Raw genomic sequence first — 26,002 nt, 5'->3', positions numbered from 1 at the left:
CCAGTGGTCAATGAGACCTAAAATCAGACCCTGGCCTGAGCAGGTTAGATGCTTCTGACAAAAATTATTAGCATGATACCAACAGTCCCTTAAAAATTGGATCCAGGTGAGAATGGTCTGACTCCAATGACCATGTATTTCTTCTACTCCATCCTGCATATCACAGTCCTGACAGCATCCAGTCTGGTCTCATAGATCAGCGGTCCCTAACCTCTTTGGCATCAGGAACCAGTGCTCCTGTGAGAATCAAATGCATAATGATCTGAGGTGGAGCTGAGGCAGTGATGCTAGTGCTGGGGAGTGGCTGCAAATACAGATGAAGTTTCACTAACTCACCTGCCACTTATCTCCTGCTGTGTGGCCCGATTAGTAACAGGCCTAGGGATTGGGGACTTCTGTTATAGAAGCTAACAGCAGGGATCACTGAGCATCTATCTGCTCTGTCCCAGGGACATTCACCTAGGTATGCTCATCCAGTATAAAAGTAACTGTAAGATAGGTGCTGAGATTTTAGAAATGAAGAAACTGAGGCTTACATAAAGGATAGCTGATCTCGAAAGTACTCTTCCTTTGGACATTCCTTGATTATGTTTTTATCCGAGTGCTGTATTAATTTACTTTAGTCTCCTTCACTAAATCCCAAGCTACTTCAGTAAAGAAACTCTGTCTGATCATTTTGTACATGGAACACATGGGCCTGGCAAGTGTCCCCAAAATACCTGTAGGACTGAACTTATATTATTGTTTAAAATGCATGGATTTTTTTTTTTCTACCACATCATACTTCTTTCCACGTGATCTCCTTAACCATGAGATTTGAGGAGAACCAAACAATCTACCTGGGCCTAATGTCCTTTCACATTTAGCAATTTACCATCTTCCATTTCCACCTAGCCTAGAATTCTCCCCTCAAGTCATCCCTTTGGCCTACGTATATTCATAGGCAGGGTTCAGTGTCACCATAAGGTTGTTCTCTCTCACCATATTTATCCCACATTGTATGTATCTGAATGACATTGTGGAATGTTAGAAGGCTGAAACAGAATCCTGTGGATGGAGAAGGGCAGGGCTGTGGAATAGCCTGAGGATGTCTGCTTAGAAAAGGGAGTATAGCTGGTCACAAGCCCTACATAAGCTCATTTAGAAAGGGGGTGGTAAGTGATCAGAACAAAGCTGAAGGAAACGTTTGCTTCACATCTTTGCCTAGAAGCCTCTGTATTAAGAAACCTAGTCATCAATCTGCTATTCTGAATATGTTTTTTTTCCTTAAACCTTATGTGTCTTTTGTCAATCAACAGTGCATTTTCCATTTCACTGCCTGATTTAGGTAAGTGATATCCACTTTCTGCTGGCACGAAACTACTCAGTATTGGCATATGCTGGGGCAGGTAAAGAGAAGTAGTAATCCCTCCTGCATTCTGTATTTGATGAAAAACTGATACATTGAAATCAAAGATGAAATTTTACACAATAATATTATTGACTTTGGGGAAGATGAGAAATTTTCTCAAGTGCCTACTATATACCAGGCCTCTTAAATCCCAGTGAAATAGGTGTTATCCCATTTTAGGGAGGCTCCCATATCCACATCTCTACTTTAGTGATCTGGGATTTGAATTCAAGTCGCTCTGATTATGAAGCTCATGTATTTGACATTATGCCGCACAGCCTCTTGAAGGATTTTACACCCAGATCACCTTAATTAAGACATAATTTGAACATGATCACATTGCAGCACACATACTAACTGAATCAAAGATGGGTCAAATGATATATTGTTTGCTTTGCTATGAAAACAAATGTACATGTTAGCACAGTGCCTGACATATAGTATGTTCAGTAAGTTGACTGTCAATTAAAGAGGTCTCTGTGTTGTTGTCTGTTGGCTTTTGTTTATGGGCTCTAGCCATAGTGGCTACTTTGCTTTTATTCTGACTTGTCAATTCAAATGTATATTATATTCCACAAATATGAGTTTGCCAAACTAAATAACAAATGAAGATTATATAAACCCAGTAAAACTATAGGTCTCCCAAAATATCCTTGGTCCTTCGTTTAAAAGAAAAAAAAAAAGCCTACTTACAATAGGTAAGCATTGTGTCCCCCATCCAAACTTATGAATAACTGAATATGAATTATGAATAATTATGCCAGAAGGTCTCAAACTCATTCAAGTGGTGAATCACTTAAATATTCTAGAATTCTGTAAAGAGCATCAAGGAATGTGACTATCCTAAACTGAATATGTCTAATTATGTACAATATATACTAAGTCAGATTCCATTTTATGCAAGATTATTATAAAGGAGCAGTTGCCAATGGTTTGAAATAAAAATCATGGAAAAAGTCAACTATTAATCTGTTTTCTCCCCTAGGAATTAAGAAACACCTTCTATTTAGCAATATAACATCTTTGTCCAGTTCTAGATGATAGAAACCTAGTCTAAAAATGATCCTTTCAGCAACTCATATTTCTGGAAATCTGTATAAAATCAAATTGTGTGTCTGAGATATTAGGACATCTATTTTTTTAAACCCTCAGTTGAATTTCTTCCCAAATGGAGAACCTTTTCTTTCTTTGATCTTTTTAGTCCGTCTGCATTCTGTAATCAGATTTTGATAAAACCGGCTTGGGGATGCACCTGAATAATTGTGTGCAATCTGAGAAGCCAGGGACTGTGTAAACTATACCTAATTATGGACTATTTTGATCCTATCTTGATCCTAGAATTTAGGTCTCAAGAAGTTATTATCCATGATGACGTGAACATAAATGAAAAAGAGTCAAAGTAAGTCAATTTACCTTATTGGCCATCCCTGCTTTTTAACCCATTTCCTGGTGTTTTGTTAAATATGGTCAGAGTACCATCTTCAGATCCTTGGATACTTGATGAGAAGTCAACTTGTGGTACTCCCTTAAGAAGGAAAAAAAAAATAACAGGTGATCTAACAGTGGTAAGTGATTAAAAATTCACTGGAGCTTTAAATCTGTTTCTTATATTTGAATCTAGAGAATTGAAACTGATTTCAACACAATTACTTATTTAGTCATGTGTTATGTACAAGGCAATGTGGAAGATAGTGAGCACTATCTGATAGAACCTCTGTTCTCAAAGACTAAATAACTAATCTATCAAAAAAAGAAAGTATCCCAAAACTTGACTCTTCCACTCTAGCTACTTATCTGTCCTTTCCCTCTCAACTAAATGGCTGAAAATACAGGTCTCCTCCTTTTACTCCAAGATCACTGCAATTGGGTTTCTGTTCCTGTCACACTAGAGAACTTATTTTTGATAAGGTCACTATTAACTTCTTTGTTAAATCTAGTGGATACCTTTAAGTCTTTACTTTACTTGGCTCCTCTATAATATCTTAAATTGTTGATTATGCCATCCTTCGAAGGAAAAAATATTAACTTTTCCCCAGGTTTTCATGTTATTTTTTATTCATCTTTAGCTGTTGTTCCTCCTGTTTGCTTGTTTTTGGTTTTGTGCATATATGTGTGAGTTCTAATTTTACTACTTATCTCTTTAAGTATGTATTCCTAAGATTTCCTATGTCAGTTCTAGTCTATCTTCATATGTTCTTGAATGATCTCATCCACATCTAAGGCTTTAATTATAACCATTAAAGTAATGATATTAAAATTTATATTGGGGTCAGATTTCCTTCCTCCACCCTGCTGAATAACTCTATTTGAAACTCAGAATTCCATAATAACTAATTCTCACAACTCTCCCCATCCAAATATGGCCCCGTTTCTTCTGATCTCTGTGTTGGTAATTGTTTCAACACAGTTACCCAAACCAAAACCCTGGGCATTGTCCTCAACAATTCCTCTCCTGCCTTGCATCCTCTTCTGTCCCAGTAACTCTCAAAACACTCCCACTTTCCATCCCTACTGCACAGCCACAGTGCAAGCCCTCATCGTTTCTTAGCTAGATTGTTGCAACAATTTCCCAAATGGCCTTCTCATGTCCACTTCAGTTTATTCTCCAAACTTTCAGAAGTGCAGATGTGGTCATGTCATAAAACCAACCATCCACCAGCTTAAAAACATTTAGTGGTTTTCCCTTGCTCTCAGGATGAAATACAAACTGCTTAGGAAGACATAAAATTCATTAATTTCACATTGGAATTTGGTTGTTTGGATATTTTTAAAGAAAATATACAATGTATACGTTGGGAAGAGTACATAGTTGGGGAATGCCTCTATACAGGGGTGAGAATTTAAGAAAAAAAAGCGAATGGTTCTACCTATAACACTTTGCTATGCTTTTTGCCTGGTAATCTATTTTATTTCTCATTATTGAAAGCTGAATTCAGATTTTACTTTTCCCAGGAAGCACTCTTTGACCTCATCTATTTATGTTAGGTACCCCTTTTTTATCAGAAGATTTTTCTCATAGTTGTAGTGGTCTTGTTTCTTGTCTATCTCCTTGTCTAGGTAGAAACTCCCTGAGGTATGGACTGTGGCTTTCAAATTTGTATTATGTGGCCTCATACCAAAACGTAATTTGTTAAATCAGTTAACAAAGGGCCTACTAAAAAGAAAAAGTGCAAAATAATCTGGAAGCTCAAAATAGGCAGCCATTTCCATAATTTAGGGTTTCAGAAAAGTACATGCCCAGTTGAAGCAGGAAGGATAGGTAACATTTTGACAGGTGGAGACTGGGGATCAAGAAGAGAGAAAAGGAGGGTATGGGGAGGGGAACAACTATGTAAATAGAAATGATCACATGAGAGTGTTATAAGCAGGAAATGCAATTTGGCATGAAATGGAGAGGAGCCCTGGAATATCAAATTAGAGTAAGAATGAATTTTTTCTTAAAAATAAATTATAAAAATCAAAAGAAAATCAGAAACATATGTAAATTGTAAAGCATGACAAAAGAAATCCCTCTGAATCCATCACTCGACTTCAGAACTAGAATATGCCTTGGCTTCTCTACCTTGTGCACACCCCCCAGCCTATCTCATCGCCATTCCCCTAAGGTAACCGTTCTCCTAAACTTGTGTGTTTTATTTTCTGTTCAAAAGAAAAACAGTATTATCAAGCAGATGATTAAATATAGTTTCATTTGGGTTTTGAACACTATATAAAAATGGTATCATGCTGAATACAGAATTCTGCAACTTTTTTTAACTCAAAATCCATCCTTTTTTTCTTTTACCACTGTAATTCAGTCATTTTTATTATTCTATAATATTCCATGATATGTATATACCACAATTTAGCCATTCTCTTAGTTGGTAGGTATTGGGGTAATTTCAGATTTTTTGCATTTATGAATAATGCTGCTACAAATATTCTTATTCATGTCTCCTGTGAACATGTACAAGAATTTTTTGAAATATATATCTTTTATACACACACACAAGGAGAAAAAATGAAAATTATATAAGGGATACAAATTTGTAAGAAAATGCCAACTTGTTTTCCAAAGTGGTTGTACTAATTTACACTCTCCCTAGTGGTGTATAAGGATAATACTGACCCACATTCTCATCAACACTGAGAACAGGAAGAATTCTTAATTTTGCCAGTTTAGTGGGTAGAAAATACTATCTCATTGTGGTATTAATTTGTATTGCCTTCATTACTAACAATGATAAATCTCTTTTAATATGTTTATTCACCATTCATGTCTGCTTTCTATAGAAGACCTGCTCATACCTTTTGCTTGTTTTTCTATTGGATTACTAGTCTTTTCCTTATTTAGAGCTCAGAGCATTTTTATGCCATTCTAGATACAACTCCCTTGTCAATTATATGTATTTCAAGTATCTTCTTCCACTTTGTAGCTTGCCTTTTCAACTTCCTTTCTAGTCTTCAGGTGAATAGAAATTCTTAATTTTAATGTATTTGAATTAATTTACCCTTTATAATTGTTGCTTTTTTACCTTTTAAAGAGATCTTTTTCTCAAAGTCATATATTCTCCTACATTTTCTTCTAAAACTGTTAGTTTTGCCTTTTATACTTAAACTTTAGATCTGGAACTGGTTTTGTGTGTGTGTGTGTTTTTTTTTTTTTTGTATTTATAGTGTAGTAGAGATCTAATTAAATTTTCTTCCATAGAAATAAATGGGCTAGCATAATTAACTAAATAGTCCCTATTTTTTCCATTGATCTACAATACCATCTTTGTCACACGAGGTTTCCATATATCTGAAGATCTGTTTTCATGCTCTCTATTCGATACCAGTGTTGTTTCTATCCTTATTGCATTGTGGTCTGAAAAAGTAGTTGATATCAGTGTCTTCACATGTTTTAAGACATGATTTATGCCTGGAATATGGTCAATTTTTGTAAATGTTCCATGTGTACTTTAGAAATATATTAATTCTCTAACTTTTTGATATAAGGATCAATTTATGTCCTTTAAATCAAGTATGTGTTAGCTCTATTAAAATCTATAGATTTATGAATTTTTAAATGCTTGATCTATCAACATTTGAAAGAAATGGGCTGAAATCTCAAGCAAATATGGTATATTGGTCATGTTCTGCCAAAAGTTCTGTCAGTTTTTGCTTTACATATTCTGAGGCTCTTTTATTAGTTACAAACAAAATTTAAAATATCTTCTAGTGAATTGAATGTTTATGTTGTAGCCATCTCTATTCCTAATACTATTACTAACAAAATACTTATATAGCTCTTAATGTAGGTCAGTCACTGTTTCATATATTTAATATGTATTAACGCATTCAGTCTACACAACAATCCTGTGAGGTAGATATGTTTTAATACAAATTTATAGAAGAGAGACCGAGGCGCAGAGGTGCAGTTGTTCAAACTCACACAGGTAAGTGTTAGAACCAGAATTCACACCCAAGTAATTGGATGACTAATCCATTCTTTACTATGTACACTCGGCTCTCTCTCCTAGTGATTCTTTTTTGTTTAGAGTCTAATTCTCCAGAAATTATATGACTACTGATCTTTCTTTTAGTTAGTATTTCCCTATTATACATTTCTGATCCTTTAAGTTTCTGTTGTCCGTATTCTCATTCACTGTGTCTCATATAAATAGCATAGAGCTGAATCTGCCTTTAAAAAAAATTCAGTATGACAATCTGTCTTATCTTCTACCTTGTCCTTGACCTAAGGTTCAACCTTCTGAAATACTGTGGTGCTGATAACTAGCATTTTCCTCAGGACAAACTTGCCTTTTGTGCTTACATACTGCTAACCGGCTTTCTGTCCGGTTTCAGCTGGATTAGTGGAGGCTAATAGGACACTATATGTAGTGCTCACTCTAAACATAAAGTATAACAATTTGTTAAGACAAATGAAAACAAAAAATTTTATCCAGGATATGGTGGTTTGGTAATGGGAAGGCCCTTTCAGAATATGCTGCCCTATGAGGAAGTCCAGAACTCTGCGCAAGAGGACACTATAATCATAGCTACACTTCAGGAAAGAAATCCAACCCTCCCATAGAATGCCTTGAAGAGAAGGTCATAAGTGGATATGTTAGAATATTATTACAGTTGCTCAGGTGAAAGATGGTCAAAATGTGTTCGACAGTAGTACAAGTGGAGTACAAATGGAGAAGATATTTCAGGAGAACTTAAGTGGATTTTATTAAATTGTGAATTCCTCTGGTGGAAACCATATCTTCTTCATCTCTATTATCCAGTTCCTAATATAGCACTTAAAACGTGGTCGGTACACAAGGAATATTTTATGAATAAATGATATTTATCAAGTAACTTAGCTCTTTTTTTTTTTTTTATGTGACAGAGTAAATCTTCCATACTTTGGTCTCAGAGAAACCAATTATTAAAGGCACTTGTAGCAGATAGAACATTGATGGAAAGTGCAGATTTGGAATTAGAAATGTTTTTCTTGTAAGTTTGGCTAGTTTGAATGTCATGTCTTGGTAGGTGTTAGATTGAGGAGTAGCCTAAACCACAAAGGATTAAATTGTTGACAAATAATCCAGACCTCTGCTTTATGTTTCATTTCCTTTTGTTCATTAGAATATCTCCTAGTCACTCAGCAAGAGAAGGAAGAAAAGAGGGGAATCTTGAAAAGGACACCGAATGGTTTCTATAACTTGGCACCTGTGGGACCTGGGCATGTTGTCTTACTTCTCTGAACCTTAGTTTCTTAACCTGTGATATGGCAATAACAATCGTCATCTTGCCAAATTCGTTAAGCTCTCTAACTAGATCACTAGAAAAACTAAAATAAGTTAACAGAGACACAATGAGTTGACATTAATGCTCACATGGTTAGCATGGGTATACACTGGTATGATCTTTCTGAAAGAATAATTTGGCAATATGTATCTAAAATGCCCAGACCCTTTACTTAACACAGTAATTTCACTTCAAGCAACTAGCTCTAGTGAAAAATAAAGGACCCATAAAAAAAAATATGCACAGAAATGTCTATTTCAGGGCTATTTACAAAAATAAAATGTTTAAAGCTGCCCAAATATCCAATAATTTGCTTATTATAGTACTCATCATAAACATTTAAATATATGCTAAATATATACTAGTTTCCAGTCACAGGGAGAAGTGCTTGTACCATGACAAGTGAAAAATAGCAGAATGCAAAATGTATATAGTATACTCTCAATTCAGTTTTTAAAAGGGCTTAGAAAATGTTTAGAAGTAAACACAGATGTCTTTGAGAGGTCAGATTATGCTTATTTTGTCTCTTTTCTACTGCTTTCAAATTTTTAAATACTCAAAATATGTGGCTTTATCAGTAAAGAAAATAAACTTTCAAATAGGCATTTGCCTTGCCCATTCCCTGTCCTCACAGTTCTAGCTCTTTCCAAATAAGTCCATGCACAAGTTCTCTTTGAAGGCTTGCTGTATGCCTAGCGTCGTGCTGAGCTCACCGGACACATTGGATTATATGTTTGGATCCCATCTTCTGGGAACCTAAAGTGAGGAGAGAAAGCAAGTGACCACTGGACAATTAGAAAAGCAACTGCTGAGCTCCATGTTCTAAACTCCACAGTCAGTAGACAGTAAAAGAAGAAAGGGATGGAAGGAGATCCCTCGACAAGCTCTGGAGGGCTTCTTAAAAGCCTTCCCTAAGCTGCATCTTCAATGCTGGTCAAATGTTGAGTCCTTGACATTCTGTTGGATACTTGTGATCACAATGTGAAAGGGAATGGTGACACAATGTCTCTGAAAATCTCAAATTCCTGAGACATATATCCTTGTGGCCATAATTTACCCTATAAAGTTTTTGAAGTGTTCAAATGTGCAAGCACCAGAGATATACAAATGGTTGGTAGAGTAAAGTCCTGTCTTGCTCATGTTAATGATGGACATGTTGGTAATTTTGTCATATCCGGGAAAAAAACGTTTTGAAGTGACACGTATGGTAAAAGACCATTAACTTAAGAGTCAAATGCACCTGGGTTTAAAGCCTCTATTTCTGTGACCATGATAGTTCTCTGATCATTTATTTCCTCCTTTGTAAAACTTTATGAATGACTACCTTAAAAGACAGTTGCAATGCTTACTGTGAAAAACAAATTAGTTAATATATGTAAAATGCCCAGAGTAAGACTCAACACATAGGTGCTCAAAAAGTGTTAGCTCTTTCTGTAATACCCTCTTCCCTCCCTGAATCCTTTTCTACTAATGTTAAACAGTAGTTGGAGTAGTTTTCTCTCATGGTAAAGGTTAATATTATTTTTCACTATTAGAAGCAAAGAAAGTGAAGCTTAGAAAGGAGAGGAAGTATGATTATAAGCAGGTTGATCTCTTGCTTCTGGTTTCAAATTTGAATCACTGAAGATCAAGGGTCAGCAAACTACAGCCTGTGGGCCAAATACAGCTGCCACTTTTTTTTATAAATACAGTCTCAAAAGCAGAGTTGAGTGGTTACCATAGAGATGGTAAAGCTTGCAAAGCCTAACATATTTACTATCTGACCTTGCCATAGGTTATCAAAATATACTTCTAGATGACTTTAAAAATTTTTGGAAAACATAATTGCCCAGAAAGTGCTGATGGTTCCATAAATGTTTTTAGCTCAATCTTAATTTACTTGCTGAAAAATACTGTACTCCACAGAGATGAAGATAAAGTAAAAGCTTGGAAGCCCAAGTTTTTAGTACCAAAGGAAAAACAAGAAAAAACTGCTGAAGAATCAGAAAGGTAAGTACACAGGTGTGCTTACATTACAGCTCACCTACTGCAATTTATACCTTACTAGATGTGTAACCTTAGGCATGTCAGTAAATTTGATTTTCAGGTTCCTCATCTACAAAATGAGAATTATAACACCCAAATCATAGTACAGTTGAAAGGATTACAAGAGACAAAGAATAAGAAAATATAAAGAGTCACACACCTTATTTTCATCATCATTATCCCTACTTTTGGTGGATAGGGAGTAAGGAAAGATTTCAAGCTAGCCCTTATTAAACGATGAAAAACTTACAGTCTTCTTTTAACTGTACAGGCTTTTTCTCTGTAAGACAGACCTTAAATAACATAACAATTTGAACTTGAATGAAACTTTGAGAAGAGAAACTAGATATCATATAGTAAGACCAATTACCCTAAAATATAATTCTAGTTATGACTACGTTAATGTTAAATTACAAAAAAAAAATGTTTTATCAACTCAAAATCTAACTTTCACTCATGTGATTCAAGTTCCCATTAGTTGTTGAGAGGTGATTTTTTTACTGTCTCAAGATAGTTACTTGGTGCTGTGTGCTTCAGTCTTCACCTCAATTACTAGGAGATGGAGCTGTATCTGAGAGAAACTGTTTAACCAAAGTCTTTGGGAAATCCTTGTCTAAATCTGGGAACACTGTGTGGTCTGTCTTCTCTAGGGAACTTGTCTAGAAATGTCCTAAAGGGGCACCCCAAACGAAATAAGACATCGGTCTATACCAAATTTAAACTCAGAGGTTGGAACAGGATAATCCTTCCCCTAAGTTTACTTTTTTTGAGTTTAGACTTGATGCAATTTATTTTTCCCAAGTTAGAAAGATGTATTTACAGACTAGAAAAGCACTTCCCACCTTAAACTTCATTCTTTTGTGTAGCATAGCAAAACAAAATCCAAAAGAAGAAACAGTTAAACTTTTTACCTCCCACCCACCCAAAGAATAAGTTCTTAGTATTTTAATGACTATACATGTCTTTTTAGGAAACAGTTTGCTGGTGTTGTTTTTTTATTTCTTATAACAAAATGACATAGTTTACTTTTATTCTCAATTGAGTAAATTTTTGAAAATGTATGTTGAGGCTCTCACTACTCCTGTAGATTGATGTATCGATTTCAACGTACTCTTAGCTTCATTTTAAACGGTTTCTACCGTAATATATTCTATCATAAGTGATGTTTTCTATATTAGTTTGATACTTTTATTATCCCTTTATTAATCAAGATGATAAATTTTCAGAGACATTAGGAAAGGGTATGACACATAAAAAGGCATGGATATGACAGCCTACCTTGTAAGATGTTCCATGTAGACTTTGTATGTAGATGGGAAAGGGCGGCTGGAAAGGCAGATTGTGGCCAGAATATAAAATGTACTATGTACCATGCTAAGAAATATGACTTAATCTTATAGGAGGTAGAGAGAGAGTAGAAAGTTTTAAAGCAAGAGAGTGACATGATCAATTAAATTTTAGAAAGATGACTGGAGGTAGGTATGCAGGTGGATTCGCAAAAGGAAAAGCAAGAAGAAAATGGTATTTCAAGCAAGAAGTAGTCATAGCCTGGTAGTGGCTGTAATCTTTCTTAGATGGAATGAAATAGATATGTGACACTTCTGAATAAAACTGACAGGACTTGCTTGACCTTTTTCCTTTTGTTAATTCATAAAACTAATAAAATGTAGTGCCAACACCCACAAAAGACCAGGAGGGAGGAAAAGGGAGAATAAAAGCATAATCAGCCTCTGCTGCAGGGTTATCCACTTTTATGTCCTGAAATTTTTGCATTTATTTTGTGGCAACTTGCTTCATTTCATAATTCTATCCTCCATAATCATTCCGCAAACCAGGCAGCTCTTTAATCGATGCACAGGGATTTTTGATTCCCCAATTAAGCTTGAAAACTTAGAACACCAAAAAATATAAGCCATTTACTCACTCTTATTGGTTTCCATTAAATAATCTGAAAGGAATAGGACAATTTATAAATCTCTTTAAGTTTCATCTTTCTTAATTATACTTCTAAATCTGAAGTTTGTTGTTTAACTTAAATTGTTCAACCAATTAGATGTTATTTCAAGTTATCTTACTGTCAAAAAATTTTTTAATTGTAAGAGAAAACAACTGGTTTTACTTTGTTCAGTAGTTTTGACAATCTGCTCTAATGGGAATGTATGTGTAATAAAATTTACATAAAATTATACACACAAAAAAATTATACCTGAGTTTATCCTGAAATAGATTGACTTCATAGATTTGGAAACTTAGTTTTATTATTGTACATTTAACCCTACCTGTATTCTTCTTGCCAGTTTATCTCCAAGAAATTTCTTCAGAACCAAGAAGCAAAACTTAGGAAAAAAAAGAATGGAAAGAGAAAAACGTTTTAGAGAAAGATTTGAGGTATGTTATCCTCTGAAGGTAAAAATCAACAATATTAAAGGCTAGAAACTTGTTTTCAAAGATTCTGTGAGTGTGTTGCACCTCTGCCTCTCTGGGATTAAGACACGATCTTTGACTAAAAAGCTGGTATTTTTATTTTTTCCAGGTGCATTTCTGTATTATCATGCCTTTGTAAATGCTATTTCCTCTGCCTGGAAAAAATCCTAAATTGCTCCATTCAAATGTCACCCACTATTTCTAACTTTTCTCCAGGCAAAGTTACTCCCTCAGCACACTTTAAAAATTCTAGTATACACATATCCATTACAACAGTGATCAGCTATATTAAAACGTGTGTGCCCACAGCACATTTTGAACTAAACTCTTGAGTTCCTTTTGAAGGAGAGACTTTGTCTTACTCAAGTTTGCTCCTCAGCTCCCAACATAAAACTGGTCACACAATGTTCAGTGAATGAATGAATCACTAAACAAATAAATGAACAATAACTGAATGAATGAAGCAGCATCTGAAGCTCCTTGACTTCTTATCTTGTCATGGAGAGTCCATGGACACTTTTCCCATAATTCCAACTAAACCAAAAAATTTAGTTGGAATAAAACAATCCTCCCTTGATTTCATATACTGTCAAAATAAGAATTTATTTTTTAAAAAACTGAATACCTCCCATGTGCTAGGCAATGGATTGTGACAGAGGGCATACTGCTCATAAAATTTGTCCAAGTCACTACTCTGCCTAAAATCTTTCAGAAGTTTCCCAATGCCAAATGGGTAAAGTTTGGGCTTCTTAACATGGCATACAAAGCTCTTCATGTCTTGACTTTTGCTTGTCTTTCAGATTTTATTTCCTGCCATTCTTCACCTTGCACTTTGTGCTTTGGCCACAAAATACTCATAGTTCTGTCCCTTGAATGAACCTCCACCTCCATCCTTATCCTGTTTCCTTTCTCTAGGCATTTACTTTGTCTGTTCCAGCTGTCTGGTATACCTTGCTATTGTTCTCCATCTTACTAGCTCTTGATTACTTACCCAGACCCAGCCGACGAATTTCCTCTACTCCAATACTAACTCAAACTAGCCAATTAAATAAATTCCTCTTCCTCTATATATCTATATACCTGAGCAAAACTCTACCTTACCACCAAATAGTAACATTATTGTAATTATGCTTTTATCAATTAAACTGAGCTTCTGGAGGACAAGTTATATTCATATTCATGTGCAGAGCAGAACAGGACGATCTAATACTTTGCAAACATCCAAAAATGTTTTTTAGGCTAAACTAAAATAGAAATATATACAAATTCTTCATAATCACTTAAAACTCCTGCTTGAACCAATGTCAATTAGGGTTACTATTAAATTGTGGTAGGAATTTATCAGCTGCCAACTGTGACCTTACATGACTAGTTGAAAAACAAGTAACAACCATTATTTGTTGAAAAGACCCCTACGTTCCATCTAGTGTTTTTCTCTCCCACTGCATCTGGCCTGTCTTGTATGGGACAGAAATTCCATTCCTCATATGTACATGATTCCATTCTTCCTTATTACTTGTGGTGGGTTTCCTTGATATGCCATTAGAAAAAGTATGCCGTTTTATTCAATTCAAATCACAAAATATCAGGTACATTTGTGCCAGGCACTAGAAGTACAAAGATGAATAGAAATGTCTTTCATTTTCATTTTATAAGACAAAATGTTTATTAAATGCTACAATGGGACTATATACAAAGTACAATTAAAACAATAAATTATACATGGCAGTTGTGAAAGTCTTGATGCAAGGTGGTTAAGAGAAAAAAATGGTACTTCAGACAGAATAGCATGAGCGTTGGCATGGAAATATGAAAGGTAAGTGCTATATTCAAGATTATTATATAGCTTAATGTGGATTGAGTAACAGAGACAGAAATGGGGGCATGGGGAATGATACTATGCAAAGGAGCTTGAATGTCAAGCTAAGAAATGTGGATCTTATCCTGAAAGCAATGAAAAGTTTTTAGAACTTTTGCATTCTAAGAAGTCATTGTGTATTCACAGTGAACAATGGCCTGGAAAAGGTAAGAAATCAGTTAGTAAGCTATTACTTTGTTAGGCAAAAGCAAAACTTTTTATGTAGATCAGATCCCACTTGGAATAGGGTGATCTTATAATTTATCATCCAAATTCAGGACACTTCTGAGAATGAAAAGAGGCATACCTAATTATAATAATAATTGTAAATAGAGACATTAGGCATAAATACAAGATTGTCCTGAGCAAAAGGAGATGTCTGGTCATCCTAATTTGGTGAAGTATACATCTGTAATTATGAGCAATATATTTGGAACTATTTTCAATCAACAGATTTCAATACATTAGAAGGTGACGTACCTGTAGATGTACAGGCCAGCTAGTTTATCATGCAGAAAAAAAATGCCCCCGGGATCAGAAATTGAATTTCTCATTAGTTTTTTTCACAAATACCTGTCTTGGACCACAAAAGGAGAGTAGGAACTGCCTCTAAGCCCTACTTTAAAGTATGTGTTCTACAGCTATGTATGAGAATATATAAGCCCACCCAGAGAGGAAGGGTGGGAGAGTCATATCTAGAAATGCTAGGTATGTAAGAAAGTTACAAACTAAACCACTTCACAAAGAGGTTTTTTTCTTTCCCTCTTTTTTTTTTTTTTTTTTAACTTCTCCTTTCCTGGGTTTGGTAGTAACCTTATTACTGGAACAGTTAACGTATTATCCACAGTACTCAATTTATACCCAGGCTTTTCATTTCATTTCATTTCATTCCCAAGAATTCATTCTAGTACAATTAGATATTGCATGTGAAAAACACTTTGAAAATATGATCATACCAAACAAATATAAGATTGAGGCATTTTAGTATTTCCTTAAGTAACTTTCCTTTCACTGAATATCTTGCTATTCCTGTTCCTTTAGATATTACTTAATATCTAGCATCCTGAGTTTATTTTGAGGTCCTCCATTAATTTTATTATAATAAAAAGATAAAATTGATGCAAGCATAGTCTAATTAGTAACCTCTCATTTCAGTATGACAAGGAGATTACTGTCATCAACACAGCAGTGGCATGTTCCAATAATTCAAGAAATGGAATATATGATTTGCCAATAACCCCTGGAGAAGAACTGGAAGTCATTGATGTCACTGAAGAAAACCTAGTAATATGTCGTAATTCTAAAGGCAAATGTAAGTTACTGGCTTAGTGACCATAAAATTTCTCTGTTTTAAAAAAACTCAGGGCATTAACTTTCAGATTAGTAATAGTGATTTTTGTTTCTATAGATGGATATGTACTAATTGAACATCTAAATTTCAAGTAAGTGGTTTGATTTTGTACTTCATTTCATGAATTCTAAATACTTAACATGTTGTGTACATTAAAGACTACTGAATTTATTTAAATTCAGGAAAAATTTTGAAAATTAGGTATGTACTACCCTATTTTATAAGGATTACTCTGGAAGAGACTTTATTATTCTGTCTCCTGAGTATGTTATCAAACTTCTCTACAAAGCATACTTATAAACACTTAAAGTAACAAAAAAATATTAAGCTGGATAGGAAATTCCCCAGAAATCTCCTACTCACTACTCTACTGGCCTATATATTTTCTTTTTTTCCTCAGGCATCAAGGTTGATCGCCTTAGGAAGAGCAACATCAAATGTATGGATGCACAACTGAGAACTACTAAGAACTACTAGTCCTGCCTCATATGGGTTTCAGTTTACATGTCAAAATGAAATAATGGGTCTGTGGAAACTTTTGTTAGAAACTTAGAAAACAAAATAAATCCTCTATATTGAGATGGTTTTACTTCTGAACGGTTATTTTTCAAAGTCACTTCAGTATCTTTTTCACTGATGGCTCAAGAGAATGTGAAACCGTGTTAGCATTTGAGTACTTGTTTAATGAGCCATGTCCAAAGTTAGAAATCATGCCATATGGCACCCAGTCAGTTGTACAGATGGTTAGTTTGCTTCTAATATTAGCGCACGAGTGTTTATAATTTCTAAAAGATGCTGTACATTTAAATTGAATGTAATCTAATTCTGAAAAGTAAATGGTGTAACCAAGGTCTTTTAAATGCTCAAAGTATAATCTTAAAATAATTATGAAATGATTATGACTCAGTCTTTAAAAAAAGAACAAGGTATAAGTGTTCTGCATTATCACAAAACCAAAATCAGATTCGAAATGCTGCTGCTCAAAATTGTTTTTTTGGGGGGGAATAGTCTGCTGAATGTAATGTATTCCTAAATTCATCCAACATCATTTTAAGAAGTGCCTAAGTATATTGAACAAAATTTAAATAATATATATGCTGTATCAGTTTAAAATACCCTGTTGTACAAAATAGTCATTACTTTGTCTGTGCCTGAACACCTATTCGAATAATAGAATTCATCTGTATTTTTACTTATATGAAAGTAAAGAAAAATTTAAAGACCGAACTGTTAACATTCTATTTTTTAAATGATGTACACTGTTTATTAAGCAGGGTGATTCTGGCCTTCAAGGCTATGATGGAATTTATTCTATGGCCTCATCCTTTATACCGTGAGATTATTTCTCAAGTTTCTAGGTTCTTTTATCCTCTTTTTCATGTTCCAAATGGCACTTGCCAATGAGGGGAAATAGATACGAATGAAATGCCCAGAAGATTAAGAAAGGTTTTACAGATATGGTGACACTGAAGCTTGGTCTTTAGTCACAAGTATATTTTCTAGACAAGGCACAGAGATGGAAAATCCATGTTTTGTCTAATGACTAGGAAGAACCTCAAAGTAAACGGAGTGCACTGTGTCTGGTGAGAAATGGCAAGAGCTGGAATGGGGTAAGTTGGGGCTAGAATGTGACAGAGTTCACTTGGCCTTTTTCCTCTAGAGAATGGGGAACCATTCAAAGGTCTTCAGGAAGGCAACGCCATATGTTTACAGAGAAAAGAATCATAACAATATGGGTGCTAGACTAGTTATTTTTGAAGTACTAAAGGCAAAAGAGCATTAGACTTTAAAACAGCAGCAATTAAAGTTCCATTAGAGAGATTACAAAGGTAGAGAAACAGAATTAGGGAATGACTCTGCTTTTTTTGGGAGAGGAGATTAAGGATGGTACCAAAATTTGGGAATATATTTCTGCTTGTATCCCCTTGAATTAAATTTACCTACTCAGTGAGAAGCAGGGCAATGAGGCAACCACAGCCCTCTCCCATACTCTATGGCCCGACCTGTTACAGTGGGAATTATAGATGAGGAGGATAAGTATGACATGCGGGCAAGAAGGTGAGAGTGTTTAGGGATATGTTGAGAAGAGACCTTTCATGCAATAATCCTGTACAAAAGAGAATCGTAAACCATATATTACTCTTGCCACCTCACCAAAACATGACGTATTTTAAATCTTATAGTGGCAGTGGAGCTAAATTTGAACTAAGATTTGTCCCATATACTTTCCATCTCATCACAGGGCCTCTTGTTCTAATTCCATGACTCAGCTCTGAGTCTCAATTTCCTCGTCTTATAATATTCACCTTGTCTACTTCACAGGGTTGGTTTCGACCTGCAATGTAATAAGTAAAAGTGCCCTAAAAATTTTAATATACAATACTAAGTGATGTTATTTTAGTACCTGACCTTTTCTGAAATTGGAAGAAGTTGAAAACAAAACTATGTTTTGAAATTCAAATCTTAAGACTTGAAAAAATGGCCAGGATGTAATAATTAACTTTATATAGATACATTTAATAGAATTTTAAAACTGAATATTTTTCTCTTTTTAAAGTATAAACCATTTGATTTAAATAAACTAGTACCTAATTACTATTGATATGGAATGTATTTCTAGGAAAAATAATTGCTTCTATCAATTCAGCCCATACTCAATATGATTTTTTCTATTTCATTGTCAGCCACATTTCTTCCATTCTTTAAATAGCATTGAAACTAAATTTCTCACACTATGGATTTCAAGATTCTTTAATGTAAACATTACAACTAAGACTTCGGTGATGTCATCTGTCTCCTAGAAACTCTAATCTAGCATAAAGTTTCAATGGAAAGACTGAGACTCTATTGTACTTTTAATTTTCCATGAAAAGATATCTTTTCCATGAAAGGATACTTGACCCTAAAGGAGACTAACACTAGCCATGCAAATTCATTTATAGGCCAAGTCACCAGCAACCTTTTAACATACACCAACAAAACTTTCCCTTCCTCCTTTAAGTACCTCTTGAAACACTTGGTCTTCCAAGATGACATAGTATTCTCTTGACCCTCTCCTGCACATCTTCGGAACTTTTAAAACAGATTCTAGGTGGAAGAACAGGAAGAAGAAAAAAATGAATATAAAATGACAAATTCTTAAGACATGGTTGTTTCTGGGCAACAGGGTCAGGATGATCTTTTTTTCGGCTTCTTCAACCTTCTTACAATAACCCTCCATTATCCACACAATTTAGGAAATAAAGGAAAAACATTTTCACTAATAAAAACAAATTCATTCTTTTTAAAGTTTAGATGAAGCAAATTAATGACTAGAGCACAATGTTTTTCAAAAAGTTGCTTTTAAGTATATAAATAGGAAAGGTTACCATTATCAGTAGGACATAGGATCACATCTGTGTTGCTTACTCTGTTCTCAGTAGCTATTGTTAGCATGAGGTCTTCGAGGTCTTTCCCTTTGTATTCTATGGCTGTGGTAGACAGAATTTTGGCCTCAGTGATCTTCATGCGTTGGTATACCTGTAAATGTTATATGGCTTTGTAGATAAAGTTAGTGTTGCTAACCAGTTGACTTTAAAATAGGGAGCTTATCCATGTGAGCCTTACAGCATAGGACCTTAAAATCAGAAGAGGAGGGCAGAAGAGTCAGTCAGCTAGTCAGATGCAGTAGAAGAAGAGGCAGGAAACATTTGAAGCATGAGCTTTGAAGGCTTTGAAGATGAAGAGAGCCATGGGCCAGGGAATGGTGATGCTCTCTAGAAGCTGCAAATGACCCTTAGACAAGAGGCAGAAAGGAAACAGGACCTCGGTCCCACAGCAGCATGGAACTAAATTCTGCTAACAACTTGAAAGAGCCTTGAAACATATTCTGCAGAGCCCAGCCCTACCAACACTTTTGTTTTTGGCTTTGTGTGATCTGAAGCAGAAACACCAGCTAAGCCTACAGAAATTCTGAGTTACAGAACTGTAAGCTAATCAGTTTGTGTTCTTGGAGTGAAGTCAGCATCATGGCAGAGTGAGACAACTCCATTGTATATTGCTTTCAATCTACAACTTGCAGGACATTTATGACCCAACACAGAGGGTGCTCTGCTCAGTACATTGGGACACTTGAAAGAGCTACACATTGACATCTGAAAGTGAGTATACCGGCATGTATAATGGAGGCAGAATAGTGGGGGAGGAAGGACAGGGATAGAGCCCCAGCCCTGGCTCTCTGACTCTTGTTCCTGAGCCCATATTCCCAGCAAAGGTGGTAGTGGCAGAAGAGTTGAAGGGTGACCCCCACACCACACAGCCTGGCAGATGGTATGTGTGACAGTAGCAGCAACAACACCTAAGAATCTAGCTCCCTCCCATGGATTGTGGTAGTGACTGTACCATGGAAAAGGCTGGTAGCAGCAGTGGAGACATGTCTCCAGGGTCCCAGCCATGGCACAACAGCACCAGTGGCCACAGGGAACCAAGTAGCAGTGTGGTAGGCTCACAAACCTGGCCACCCCCATACCTGCCACCTCTCCTTGCTATCGTGGTGGTGGCACAAGACCTAGACATCCCAAACACAGTAGGGGCACCCACCACCCTGGTCATCCAAATGGCAGATCCACCAATCAGGGCAACACCCTCCTCCAACCGCAAAGATACCAACAGTAGGGGCACCAGAGATCAGGAAGGCACAAGTAATATGCAAGTTAAGAGAAAACCAAAACGCACTACAGCACCATCTACTGGAAAATAGGACCTCTATCAACCTGGTGAATTGTTAAAATTGAAATGGTACCTAAACACAAAAAGTGTTCACTACTTTAAATGCGCCAGAAGAGGAAAAACACCAAACACCGTGAACAAGCACGGTAACATATCACGAAAAGAAAATGACAATTCTCCAGAAACAAAATTCAAAATCATGGAAAACTGTGATCTAAATGATAGCGAATTTAAAATATCATCAATGAACTCAACAAAATACAAGAAAACTCAGAAAGGCAATTCAACAAGCTCAAAAATAAAATTAACAGAAGAAGTATTTTATCAAAGAGACTGAAACTCAAAGAACCAAGCAGAAATTCTGGAGCTGAAGAATTCAATAAATGAGATGAAGAATGTATTAGAAAGCAATGATAATAGAGGCGACAGATCATAATGAAGAGAGAATTAGCAAGAACAAAGGCAGAAATCTAGAAATTATTCAGATGGAAGAGGAAAGCGGACTAAGATTTTCTTTTTTTAATGAAAGAACTCTAACAATCTAATTCTATTAGAAAGGGCAATAATAAGGATAATGGATATCCCAGAAGGAGAAGAAAGGAAGAAAGGAAGAGAGACTGTTCAAAGAAAAAATATATGAGAACTTCACCAGGGAAGGAATTGGATATACAACTTCAAGAAGCTAAGAGAACAACTAACTACCTCAAGTCAAAAAGACCTTCCCTAATACACATTATATTAAAACTCAGAAGTTAATGATATTTCTCAAGGCATCCAGGGAAAACATAGTAACCTACAACAACAAAAACAGATTATTATATTTCTCAGCAGAAACCCTACATTCCAGGAGAGAGAGGAATAATACATTCAAAGTATTGAGAGAGAAAATCACCAGCCAAGAATACTCTAATAAAGCTTTCCTTTAGATGTGAAGAGGAAATAAAGGCTTTCCCAGACAAAGCTGAGGGAATTTACCACCACAAGACCTGCATTACGGCAGACATTGAAAGAAGCTCTTCAACCTGAAACAAAACGAAGTGCACAAAACTTTGAGTTAGGCATCAGGCAGAAGCAAAAAATCATAACTATCAGAATAGTGCGTTAAACAATTATAACACAAAGATTAAAAAGTAAAAAACATTAAAAATATCTATAGCTAATTCAACTTGGTAATGAACACAAAATATGAAAAGGATAATTTGTGAAAACAAAAAGTGGAGGAGGAAAAGGATGAACTATTATAGGCAACTGAAGATGCTATCAGAAGAAAAAGGATTATTTTATCTATGAATATTTTATATAAACCTCATGGAAACCACAAAACAAATCCAGAGCTCAGACACAAAACATTACCAGAGAGGAAAGAAAAACAGAAAACCACCAAACTAAAATAGCAGAAAGAAACATGAGGGAAAAGCAATAATGGAGATATAAAACAATCAAAAATCAAAAGATAAAATGGCAATAGTAAATCCACATATATCAATAATGTCCCTGGTGACTTCCCAATCAAAAGGCACAGATTAGTTGGATGAATTAAAAAACAAGACCCAGCTACATGCTGCCTTCTCATAGGCTCAAAGTGAAAGGGTGGAAGATGATACCTCAAGCAAATGGTATCCAGAATAAAGTGAGTTTAGCCATACTTTTATCAGACAAAATAAACTTCAAGATAAAAAAGGTAATGAGATGAAGATGGATATTTTATAATGAAAAAGAGGACAATCCCTTAAGACATAACATTTGTTGATATATATATGCACTCAACCTAGGAGCAGCAAAATATATAAAACAATTATTACTAGACCAAGAGGGAGAAATAGAGAACAACAGACTAAGAGTAGGAGACTTGAACACCCCATCTACACCAATAGATAGATCATCCAGACAGAAAGTCAATAAGAAACATCATCCTCAAATGATAAATTAGACCAGTTGGATTTAATAGACTTTTATAGAACTTTCCATCCCAAAACAACAGAACATACATTATTCTCAAGTGCACGTGAAACATTCTCAAGGATAGATATGTTGGGAAACAAAACAAGTCAATAAATTGAAGAAGACTGAAATGATATCAAGCATCTTTTTTGATCACATTAATATGAAACTAGAAATCAACTACAATAAGAAAGCTGGAAAAAAAATCACAAATATGTAGAGATTAAACATGCAACTGAACAACTATTGGATCAATGAAATAATAGAGAAGAAACTAAAAAGCATATAGAGACTAATGAAAATAAAAATACAACATGCTAAAATCTTTGGGATTCAGCAAAAGCGGTACTAAGAGGGAAGTTTACAGCAATATAGGCCTACCTCAAGAAACGAGAAAAATCTCAATCTAACATTATACTTTCAAAAACTAGACAAAGAACAACAAAGCCCAAAGTGAGTTGAAGGAAGGAAATAATAAAAATCAAAGCAAAAATAAATAGAGACTAAAATTACAACAGAAAAGATTAATAAAACTAAGAGCTGGTCATTTGCAAAGATAAACCTTTAACTAGATACACTGAGGAAAAGAAGTCAAAATCAGAAATGAAAGAGAAGTTAAAACATACCACAGAAATACAAAGGATATAACAGAATACTATAAAAGGCTAGACGCCATCCAACTGAATAACCTAGAAGAAATGGATAAATTCTTAGAATCACACAATATTTCTAGACTAAATCATGAATAGAAAATCTGAGTAGACCAATCATTAGTAAGGAAATTGATAGTAATCAAATACCTCCCAGAAAGTCCAAGACCAGAGAGTGAATTCTAAACCTTCAAAGAAGATTTAATCCCCATCCCTCTCAAACTCTTCCAAAAAATATTGAAGAGGGAATGCTTCCTAATTCATTTTACAAAGCCAACATTGCCCTGATACCAAAACTAGGCAAAGACAAACAAAAAGAAAATTATATGCCAATAACTCTAATGAACATAGATACAAAAATGCTCAACAAAATATCTGCAAATGGAATATATTAAAAGACATCGTTGTATCCCACAACCAAGTGGGAATCATCCCAGGGATGCAAGGATGGTTCATGACCCACATATCAATTAACACAATACATCACATTAATAAAATGTAGGATAAAAATCATATGACCATCTAACAGATGCAGAGAAAGCATTGGACAGATATATCAACTTATGATTTTAAAAAACTCTCGAATGGATAGAGATGAAAGTATCTCAACATTATAAAGCCCATATATGACAAATCCACAGATAGCACCATACTCAATGGTGAGAAACTGAGAGCTTTTCCTATAAGATCAGAAACAAGTCAAGGATAGCCACTCTTGCCAATTTTATTCCACACAGTACTGGAAATCCTAGTCAGGGCAAGAAAAATAAAAAGCATCCAAATTGGAAAAGAAGTTAAACTGTCACTATTTGCTAATGACGTGATTTCATATACGGAAAACGCTAAAGACTCCACCAAAATATTAGAATAAACATCGTAAAGTTGTAGGATACAAAATCAATATACAAAAATCTACTATTTCTATATACTAATAATAAAATATCGGAAAGAGAAATGAAAACAATCTCGGACACCTGAAACCTATATATTATTAACCAACGTTACCTTGACAATAAAAAAAAAACTGCATTGTTAAAATCATTAAGTTTGTAGTAATTTCTTATGGCAGCAACAGAAAACTAACACAATGGCTAGAGTTAGAAATTACAATGTACAACAAAGAAGCAAAAGTGGACAAAGATAGTATGAAATCTCCGAGGAATTATTCCTAATTCATTTTACAAAGCCAACATTGCCCTGATACCAAAACTAGGCAAAGACAAACAAAAAGAAAATTATATGCCAATAACTCTAATGAACATAGATACAAAAATGCTCAACAAAATATCTGCAAATGGAATATATTAAAAGACATCGTTGTATCCCACAACCAAGTGGGAATCATCCCAGGGATGCAAGGATGGTTCATGACCCACAAATCAATTAACACAATACATCACATTAATAAAATGTAGGATAAAAATCATATGACCATCTAACAGATGCAGAGAAAGCATTGGACAGATATATCAACTTATGATTTTAAAAAACTCTCGAATGGATAGAGATGAAAGTACCTCAACATTATAAAGCCCATATATGACAAATCCACAGATAGCACCATACTCAATGGTGAGAAACTGAGAGCTTTTCCTATAAGATCAGAAACAAGTCAAGGATAGCCACTCTTGCCAATTTTATTCCACACAGTACTGGAAATCCTAGTCAGGGCAAGAAAAATAAAAAGCATCCAAATTGGAAAAGAAGTTAAACTGTCACTATTTGCCAATGACGTGATTTCATATACGGAAAACGCTAAAGACTCCACCAAAACATTAGAATAAACATCGTAAAGTTGTAGGATACAAAATCAATATACAAAAATCTACTATTTCTATATACTAATAATAAAATATCAGAAAGAGAAATGAAAACAATCTCATTTACAATTGCAACAAAAAAAAATAAAATACCCAGGAATAAACTTAACAAAGAGGTGAAAGACCTGGACACTAAAATCTACAAGACATTGTTGAAAGAAATTGAAGAAGATACAAAAAAATGAAAATATATTCAGTGTTCGTGAATTGGAAGACTTAACATTATTAAAATGTCCATATTAAAGCAATCTACAGATTCATTGCAATCCATCTCAAAATTTCAATGGCATTTTTCATAGAACAACAACAAAAAAAATCCTAAAATTTGTTTTGGAACTACAAAAGATTCCAAGTAGCCAAAACAATTCTGAGAGAAAGAACAAAGCTGAAAGTATCATACTTCTCAATTTCAAACTATGCTACAAGCTCTAGTTATCAAAACAGTATGATACTGGCAGAAAAACAGATACACAGAATAAAACAAATTGAGAGCCCAGAAACAAACCCACACGTATACGGACAAAGGAACCAAAAATATACAATGGAAAAAGCAAATTCTCTTCAATAAAACGTTTTGAGAAAACTGGACACTCACATGCAAAAGAATGAAACTAGACCACTATCTTGCACCATACACAAAAAATAACTTGAATATAAGACCTGAAACAATAAAATACATGGAAGAAAACATAGGTACGAAGCTTCTGAACATCATCAGTGTTAGTGGTGTTTCTGTGAATTTGACTCCAAAGACAAGAGAAATGAAAACAAAAATGAACAAGCAGGACTACATCAAACTAAAGTCTTTTGCATAACAAAAAAAAAAACCATTAACAAAACAAAAAGGCAACCACCTGAAAGGGAAAAGATATTTGCAAATGATAGTTCCAATATGGGATTAATATATCCAAAATATATGAAGAACTCATACAACTCAACAACAAAAAAGAAACCACCCAATTTAAAAAAATGAACAGAAACATTTTTCCAAGGAATACAGACAGATAGCCAACAAGCACATAAAAAGATGTTCAACATCATTTAGGGTAATGCAAGTAAAAACCACAATGAGGTATC

General features: G+C 34.8%; 1 protein-coding gene across 1 annotated transcript in view; it reads left to right on the top strand.

Annotated features, from left to right (window-relative positions):
* Positions 1 to 15,902, top strand: part of FYB2 (FYN binding protein 2) — a 67,803-nt gene extending 51,901 nt beyond the window's left edge. Inside the window, 6 exon segments of the mRNA XM_025051993.1 lie at positions 1,299 to 1,327; positions 2,729 to 2,789; positions 10,055 to 10,138; positions 12,472 to 12,562; positions 15,612 to 15,768; positions 15,865 to 15,902. Of these exon segments, the coding sequence (XP_024907761.1) occupies positions 1,299 to 1,327; positions 2,729 to 2,789; positions 10,055 to 10,138; positions 12,472 to 12,562; positions 15,612 to 15,768; positions 15,865 to 15,902 (460 nt within the window).
* Positions 15,903 to 26,002: the final 10,100 nt, after the last annotated feature.

This window comes from Pteropus alecto, unplaced genomic scaffold (assembly GCF_000325575.1).
Source record: "Pteropus alecto unplaced genomic scaffold, ASM32557v1 scaffold25, whole genome shotgun sequence".
NCBI lineage: Eukaryota > Metazoa > Chordata > Mammalia > Chiroptera > Pteropodidae > Pteropus > Pteropus alecto.
The sequence above is the reverse complement of the archived record's forward strand: the minus strand, read 5'-3'. Positions and strand labels throughout refer to the sequence as shown.